This window comes from Phoca vitulina, unplaced genomic scaffold (genome assembly GCF_004348235.1).
Source record: "Phoca vitulina isolate PV1807 unplaced genomic scaffold, GSC_HSeal_1.0 scaffold27, whole genome shotgun sequence".
Classification (NCBI taxonomy): Eukaryota; Metazoa; Chordata; class Mammalia; order Carnivora; family Phocidae; genus Phoca; species Phoca vitulina.
Genome location: NW_022589730.1, coordinates 17,821,859 through 17,830,767, shown reverse-complemented (window position 1 = coordinate 17,830,767; position 8,909 = coordinate 17,821,859). Strand labels below are relative to the sequence as shown.

The 8,909-nt window shown below is 44.9% G+C and overlaps 1 protein-coding gene across 1 annotated transcript; it reads left to right on the top strand.

Moving 5' to 3' along the window:
* The first annotated feature begins 459 nt into the window (after positions 1-459).
* Positions 460-8,677, top strand: ST8SIA3 (ST8 alpha-N-acetyl-neuraminide alpha-2,8-sialyltransferase 3). The gene is made up of 4 exons (XM_032422704.1): positions 460-1,180; positions 2,573-2,695; positions 5,174-5,731; positions 8,263-8,677. The coding sequence occupies exons 1-4, from the start codon at positions 1,002-1,004 to the stop codon at positions 8,543-8,545; spliced, it is 1,143 nt and encodes a 380-aa protein (XP_032278595.1). The 5' UTR covers positions 460-1,001; the 3' UTR covers positions 8,546-8,677.
* The last annotated feature ends 232 nt before the right edge of the window (positions 8,678-8,909 follow it).

The following is an 8,909-nucleotide window of genomic DNA, read 5'->3' as shown; positions in this document are numbered from 1 at the left end:
TTGGACAAGGACAGGGAAGGAGAAGCCAGGCCCTCCACACTCACAGCTCACCTCACAACTGTGCTAGACTGCCCACCCTTTAGAGAGAAACAAGGTATGTGGTGGGCATAGGAAGTGGATAGGGGAGAGATTCTGGAAAATTCTAGGGAGGTTTTAAGCGCTCATAAGGCAGGCTGGCCCAGCAGCTGTTAGGGCTTCTTGACTGGGGTGCTGGCTTGCTGGGGCACGTGCTACCCTGTGGGGCCCAGGGCGGTGCCTCAGTGATGAGGAGAGGAGCTTTTAAATGTCTGTCTTCCTAAAACCACTCTGCCTCTAGGAGAAGCTCGCAGCTGGTGTATAACCTCCACGACAGCAAGTCCAGTTGTTTATCACCCTATCCTGTAATATATTTATAAAGTAATGAACGGTCGGTTGAACCAAGTTTGGGCTTCTGTCTCGCCACGGGCACCTCCTCGCGCGAACCCTCACCCGGGGAAGCCGTGGACGTGGGCTGCAGCCTTCCAGCCTCAATTCCCTCCCTCTGCCACCCCTCTTCCCTCCTCTCTCTCTGCCCCTCCCCCTGCTTATTTGGGAGATTAGAGTTCATTAATTAAATCCTGTGCTTAGATCGAACTGTAACATTATTCCAATCACATTTATCTTACAGGCGGCGGAGGAGATGGCAGCCTCGCTGGAAACGCGCGGGGGAGCCTGAGCAGGCGGCCGGGGACGCACAGCGCGGCGCGCTCCTTCGCCACGCCGCCGCGCAGACCCTCCATCTTCCTGCCCAGCCTCCTGGCCCCGCTCGGCCCTGCCTTGGGGGTCGGCTTCTCTCTAGGGCTCCTGCCCTTCCCCACCCCCCCGGGCCTCCGCGGCTCCCCTGCCCGGTCCCCCTCCCCCGCCACACACGCTGACACGCGCGCGCGAACACACACACACTCACACACACTGACACGCCAGCGAGCTGCTGGTCGCTCAATGGACCGATTTCCCTGCTTCCCCTGATCCCAGCCCAGCCCGGGATGAGAAATTGCAAAATGGCCCGGGTCGCCAGTGTGCTGGGACTGGTCATGCTCAGCGTCGCCCTGCTGATTTTATCGCTCATCAGCTACGTGTCCCTGAAAAAGGAGAACATCTTCACCACTCCCAAGTACGCCAACCCAGGGGCGCCCCGAATGTACATGTTCCACGCGGGATTCCGGTGAGTGCGGGCCTCTATTTGAGCGCCCTCGGGTATCTGGTTTATTTGGGGGGGGGGGATAACAGGGTGGTGTTTTGGCTTCTCTGAGACACTTTGGGCAAGATAATTGCGTGGTCCTTCCACTCCTCTCTCTGATTCTCCCTTCCCCCTCTCCTTTATTTTTTTTAACCCAAAGCCCCTAAAAGCCGTTGTCCTAATCGATGTGATTGCATTTCTCGTATTCTTCCTCGGCATCCCTTCCCCCATTTCAAAAATGGGGGGAGGGTTTAAGGAGAATGATGATGTAGGGAGAGGCGAGGTGGGGGGGGAGGGGGAGGAGGGGGCGCTGAACCGGGAGATGGGCGTGCGTGAGGTGAGCGCCTTCCCGGTGCAGCGTCCGCAGACTCCGCGGCCGGACTCCCGGCGGTCCAGGGCCGATTTAATGGCGCAGGCGCTGGACTCCCCTTGCGCTGTCCTCACTCCTCTCCCCCACGCCCCACCCCATCAAATGATGCCGCGGGTCTGTTCTCCTGAAGCCCCTGGGGTATTTTACCTCGATCCTTTCCCCCGCTGCCACCCCCACCCCTTTCCGGGATTTCTGCAATTCCTCCGCCCTCTGCGGGAAGCGAGCCTCTTAAGGGCCGCCTACCCTCGCCCCAGGTCCAATTCACCTCCGGGCGAGGGGCTGGACTGGGAAAGAGCCAGACGCAGCTTGGCGCAACTCATCGAGAACCCCTGCCTCTACCAGTGACATTTAGGAGCTCTCCCAGGAGGACCTCCTGAGGGGCAGGTGTCAAATACAATCTGCAACCTGTGGTCCAAGCGGGCCGGAGGTGCGGAACCTAGAGAAGCCCCCCCCTCCACCCCTCCGCGGGCAGAAGAGTGGAGCTGGCCTGTGGCCTCCGGGGGTCCCCAGTCAGGGGACAGGGAGTAAAGCCAGACTAGGCTCGGGAAGTAAGAGGTTAAGGGAGGAGCCACCCCCAGTTTTCCCCTGGGTCTCCGGTTTCCTCTGCCCTTTCTCCAAAAATCAATTCACCCGGACAGCCGGGGCGTCGCGGGTCGGACTAGCGGAGGCGCGGCCGCTGTCCGCGGTGCTGACTCCCTGGTCCTCACGGCGCATCAGGCTCCAGCAGTGCGCCGGGCTCCCGCCCCTGCTCTCCGCGAGACGGCCATTTTATGGTCTCTCCCGCACCGGGAGGGATGGACAATGGAGGCGGATTTCCCTAGTTTTCTTTTTCCCTCTGGGTGTGTGTGGGAGCGGAGAGTGGACCAAATGAGAGAGGCTCAGGCGGGATGGAGCCAGTGCGTGCGCCAGGTGCCCCCTCCCCCCAAGTCGCCTGGGCTTTAATGGCTACCTTGGCTTCCCCCAGCTGAGGCCAGCACTTTTGTCTGTGTACTCATGCTCCTCTCCAGGTCACAGTTTGCGCTGAAGTTTCTAGATCCGTCATTTGTGCCCATTACGAATTCTCTGACCCACGAACTCCAAGAGAAACCTTCTAAGTGGACATTTAATCGGACAGCGTTTTTACATCAAAGGTAGGATAGGGGGAAAAGGTCTGAAAGGTGTTTTTGAATTCTGGAGTTCAAAAAACAAAACAAAACAAAACAAAATGATCCAAAACAACGAAAATCTATCCCCCACCCTCAGGTGTTATTTGCATTGTCTTCTCGGCCTGACTGCACAAAGGCTGATTGGTAACCCTTTCTTATGTATGTAGTGCACTCCCATAAAAAGAAAACATCAAGAAGACCAACTGAATGGAAGAGAAAAAGGTATTTCCAATATCCACCCTAACTTGGGCTTAATTGAGCACAATGATTTATAGTTAACATGCATGGGTAACACTGCCAAAGCCATCTACTAAAAATAAATAAATAAATAAATAAATAAATAAATAAATAAATAATTTAAAAAGTTAATTGCATCAAGACCATGCGATAATGCATTTCATTCTCCCTCTGAGGAAAAAAAATTTTTAAATGAAATAAAATAGAATTGTCTCACCCTGAAATACACAGCAAATACTATAATCCGCCCCTATCAATTACTAGTGAAAATCTTGGCCCAAATATATGCAGGTATTTAAGTATGGTTTTGTTTTGGTTTCACCTATTTTTTTTTCATTAAACCTTTACAGCCTTTAACATACTGTAAAAGCTACCCAACATCATTTTTATAGGTTGTCTTGTAACAGCCTTGTTTATACGTGAGGGAGTTTATGTGTATGTACGTATGGGGGGTGTGTGTGTGTGTGCGTGTGTTGGGGAAGAAGGATGAGATTTATTCAAATTTATTATCTTGAGTGATTCTGGTCTACTCTTAGCAACCCCAGATAAGTCATTACTCCTTCCTTCTTGGTGGGATTATTATGCTGCTAAATGGAATGTGAGCCATCTAGTGTATTCATTAGGGGTGTGAATACTTATTTTACACATACTCATTTTACCACTCATTTACAGGGTTGTGTTTGGTCTCAGCATTTCTAGTTACCACACTCTTTATTTTAAGCTAATGACGGAATTAAAACAAAGTCACTAGGTATCTATGGTGTCATGAAAATGTTGTTTACTTGAAAAGCTGAAATAGTCATGTGATTAGTATTAAAATTTTTAAAACTGTTTAATTAGAAATTACTCCATGACAAAAATTGATTAATATGAAAACCACAGAAGTGCCTTTCTTTTAAACTATTGGGTTTTTAGTCCAATATTAATTTTATAGACAACCCAGAAATATTTAATGGTAGTATGCATTATACCTTCCCCAAAATATGTTCCTAACTGAATAAAAGTTTCCTTCCCACACTAGGCCATGTGACCCAAATGACCAGTCAGAACAGTATTTTTTTCTCAAAACTTCCCTCCTTTCAATCCACTTATTAAGTAGTCTTTAATTAATTTTCCCAGTATCATTTTAAATTTTCTTTTATAACAGGTAAAGAATAGTTTGTAAAGAACAGCATTGGTAACTTTGGAAGTTTTAGATTATGTTGCTTTATACTTTGACAAATGAAGTAATTTTTTAAAATAAAATTCCAGGTAAAGTGATGATATACACAACATCTATTTTCAATCCTGCTATTTTTTAGGCAAAAGACACTGGAAATTCACAATGTGATTTCTTAGAATTAATAGCGAAGTAACATGTTACTGGTCTTTCTTAAATATTTTAAATAGCTGAAGTTTTAAGAAGAAATGCTTAATTTTACTTAAAGCTCAACATGAAAGTAACCTAAAATTAGTGCTGAGTATCACCCTTGCCTTGTTTATCCTCTGAATTCTTACAATATACACACATTTGCAGGGTTTACCATAGCCTCTTTTTCTAAGGATTAAGTTACTCCAACTAAATTGTGTTTCTATATAATCAAGTAGAAAAATACTCCCATTTCATTATTCAAAGGACCTTAATGAGATTATCATCTCATTTCTATTAAATATTCAACTACACTCACTGATACTACCATTTCCATATTTTAATAATAGATGGTACTATACTGACTCTTATCTATTTGGCTCTTATTTGGACACCAGTGATATTTGATATTCCTTGAACACTGCAGTCCAATAGCAAACAAGTAGTCCCTAGTTACAAACTCTAAGTCACCAATGTTTGTGCATTAATGTGAGCTCTTTGGAGCCTGTGTAAATTGTCTCCCTGTATTTTCTGACATAGTTCGGCCTATGCCTCCCCTTGATCAAATACACTTTTCATGTAGAACAGAAAACCAAAGAATGGCAGCTAAAACTGTGAGTTACAACATTTATAAGCCTTGAAGGATTACATCCAGAACTTGACTGAGAAATTAGCACATACAGAACTTGACTGAGAAATTAGTCTGTAGATTCTGAAGCAGTCCTTCCCCCAACAACCACAATTATTATGAATGTATAATCTTTTTTTGATACAATGTTCCTATGATGCTTGTCTGAATGAAATGGCAGCGTAAGACATAAGATGGAAAATCAATTCTTTTGAATGGGATGCATTTAATGAATTTCTTTTCATTTTAGGCAAGAAATTCTTCAGCATGTCGATGTAATAAAAAATTTTTCTTTGACCAAGAATAGTGTTCGGATCGGACAACTGATGCACTATGATTACTCCAGCCATAAATATGTTTTCTCTATTAGCAATAACTTCCGATCACTGCTTCCAGATGTGTCACCCATTGTGAATAAGCACTTTAATATTTGTGCTGTGGTTGGAAATAGTGGGATCCTGACAGGGAGCCGGTGTGGACAAGAAATAGATAAGTCAGATTTTGTTTTCCGTTGCAATTTCGCCCCTACGGAGGCTTTCCAAAGAGATGTTGGAAGGAAAACCAACCTTACCACCTTCAATCCCAGCATTCTGGAAAAATATTACAACAATCTCTTGACCATTCAGGACCGTAACAACTTTTTCCTCAGTTTAAAAAAGCTCGATGGGGCCATTCTTTGGATCCCTGCATTTTTCTTCCACACTTCAGCAACTGTTACCAGGACATTAGTTGACTTTTTTGTTGAACACAGAGGTCAGTTAAAGGTCCAATTGGCTTGGCCTGGAAATATAATGCAACATGTCAACAGGTGGGTATATTTTATTGCCTTTAAGTCTTACCCCACCAGATGGCAGATCAATATTGTAATCTCTTGGGGGTGGGAGGTATCCGATTAGTTACTTCTTGTGGTTAGCTTAGCACTTTAGGGCAAACTCTTATGTTTTTGTAATGAAAGAATGAAGCATTCTAGGTAAGAAGTTCAATCTTCTACCCCCTGCTGGTAACAGAGTGCCAAATGGGGGGATTGGTGTTTCATCAGCCTCCCCTCTCTATTCCCTGTCTCCTTCCTTGGTGATAAGCCTAACAGGCAGTCATGGAAATCACCAAAAATCAAGAATTTTCTTTAAATGGATGGCTAGGTCCCCATAATGCCAATGGCGGAATTAGACAAACCAAGCAGTTTTCTAAAAAGATGCAATTGACTTAAAATGTCCCTTTTTATTTGATATTTGGGAGTTTTGTCGATGTCCAAGATTAGAAAACCACCTAGGTAAATCATAAATTGTATAATTGGCCTTTATCATTTGGGATTTTAGTGCCAAAACATGTGAAGGGTATTTTATTAGCTTGTTGTTATCCCTTATAATTTGATAGAGAGATTGACCAGAAATGCAATATTTTCACCTATTCTGATGAGTCTTAATTCTGGCTATACATTAGAATCACCTGGAGAACTTTAAAAAATACTGTTGCCTGGGCTCTACTTTAAGGGATTCTAATGTAATTTATCTGGAGGTGGGAAGGGAGGGGCCCAGGTACCTGTTTTTCTTAATAACTCCCCAGATGATTCTAATATGTAGTCAGAATTGGGAGCCACTAGTCCAGGGCATTTTATAAAGCAAAATTAATTGTAAGATTCATTTTTCTTTAAATCATCTGGGGAAACTGCCTCAACTCTAATTTCCCTTATGCAAGTAGCCTCCATGCCCTAACATACTGCCCAGATCATCCTACAAGTTAAAGTGGGTTCTGGGAGGACTGGTAGTCCTCTAAAGTCTCCCAAACTTAAGATCTGTTTAGTTGACCTCTCATAGAAGGAGGAATCACCATCTAATAAAGTGGTATGTATCTAACAGGTAGGGTTAGGACCATAATGTATAGCCCAAACTGGAGCTTTGTCTTTGAGAGAAAGAAGGTGCTATTAACAATGACAGCAGGATAACAAACAAAATTTGGAACTATCCTAGTTTCTTAGGATGTATGGTCATCTTTTTGAGGGGTAATGTAGCCCAACTCCTAAGTTTAAAGATGAGTCAACTGAGGTACAAAGAAAAGGAGTTATTTACGCAGTGTCACTGCCCAAAATGGGCAAAAACAGAATTAGAAGCCAGGCTTCCAGCTAACCTGTCCTCCTGTGGTCTTTGACCTCCTTATTTTGCTTCCCTCTTGCTTTATTTAAGTTCAGCCATGCCAAAAGAATTGTCAGAAGTCATTCTAACTCCTTAGGTAAGAAAACCAAGACTAAACTTTTAAATTTCAACTGGAATGGGGAAAGATCTATGTGTAGTAAAGAAGGAACTACACGTGCTTTGAAACTTCAGGAAACTGGCCTGTGTGGCCTACCCTGCCCCAGTTTTTCTAAAGGGCCATGGAGTTAGTCGTGATGCCGTGATGCTTCACAGCCACTCAAGCTTGAACCAAACACATTGGTCCAATGAAAACTCTAAGGAAATGTAGTCCGTAGAAACCTGATTCATGAAGAGTTTAATTTTGCTGCATAGCCAATGATACACAAACACACACACACACACACACACACACATACACACACACACACTCCCTGCAGTCTCAAATATGTGGTAGTATAGGTAGGAAGGCTTCAAATTATTGTCCAAATATGAAGGAAAAACAGCCATAATTTAGCATTTTTTAATTCAGAAAATGTTTAAATACTTTTCTTAGGCCCTGCCATGCTAAAGGAGGGCTCAGGACCCCTTAGCTAGACACCAGTGGAACAGGGAGTATGACCTTTTACAAGAAGGTACAGAAAAATAAGTCCCCACACTCTCTCCAGACCAAAGAAGAAGGATTTAATCTCTAGATGTGGGTAAGAAAGTGACACAGGAGGTGCCCGTAGATTAAACGACCTCCTCCCTACTTCCAAGGGCCCTTTGTGTATGAGAAGCAGGGTCATTCTCCCTGCTGGCCTTCTGTGGTGCCACCACCCAGCCAGAGCCACCACTCCTTAGGACAGCCGAGAGGCAGGCTGGCATCGACCATGCACAGCCCATATGGTCACCCGGAAGCTGTGCTCAGAAGGCTCCAGTGCCTGGTTTAATGCTCCGCTATCACCCTCTTGAAACTATCAGTGAGTTTTGAAGGAAGGGCCCACATTTGCGTTTTGCCCTGGGTCTCACGAGTTATGTTCCCAACAGTGCCCTGAGTTGTTCTGTGGTCTAAAAGATAGATTCAAAGCCAGTACTATTTGCGGGGGAGGAGAAAAAGGCAAGTACTCTTTAAGTTCCATATACAAATCCACCTCCCGGCCCAGTCACGGTGACCTTATCTGATTGAAACCAACACTGGCCTCTGAATCCACATGTACTTATTATTCCGCAGGTACTGGAAAAACAAACATTTGTCACCCAAACGGCTGAGCACAGGTATTCTTATGTACACCCTTGCATCAGCAATATGTGAAGAGATCCACTTGTATGGATTTTGGCCTTTTGGATTTGACCCCAACACAAGGGAAGATCTTCCATACCATTACTATGACAAAAAAGGAACCAAATTTACCACCAAGTGGCAGGAGTCACACCAGCTGCCTGCCGAGTTCCAGCTGCTGTACCGAATGCATGGGGAAGGGCTCACCAAGCTGACTCTGTCACACTGTGCCTAAGACTCTGAACAGAAAGTGCCAAATGGCCATTTAAAAAGTGCCCCAAATCAAATGGAATAGTCTTCAGAATAGAACCCTAGAGAATTCCTTATAAAGATTGTCTGCCATTTAAAAGGAAAGATGTCTCTCCCTGTCTGTAGTTCCCGCAGCTTTGAGATACAGTCCTCATAGTCACAGGCCTCTGGCCAGTTTGGGCAGGATTTCAGTTTTGCCTGGGTGGGATCAGACTCTTCAAAACGGAAACAAACAAACAAAAATCGTTGGCATATCTCATCTCTCACTCTCTCTTTTCTCCCTGTCGTTCTCGATCTCTTTCCCTACAACCCCCTGCCCCACCACTGTGGAGTTTAATAATTTGCTAGGA

Excerpts from the sequence above, each read along its gene's own strand:
- ST8SIA3 (XM_032422704.1), top strand. The coding sequence starts at position 1,002 with ATGAGAAATTGCAAAATGGCCCGGGTCGCCAGTGTGCTGGGACTGGTC. Across the intron at positions 1,181-2,572 it reads ATGTTCCACGCGGGATTCCG|GTCACAGTTTGCGCTGAAGT; the intron begins GTGAGTGCGGGC and ends GCTCCTCTCCAG. Across the intron at positions 2,696-5,173 it reads ACAGCGTTTTTACATCAAAG|GCAAGAAATTCTTCAGCATG; the intron begins GTAGGATAGGGG and ends TTTTCATTTTAG.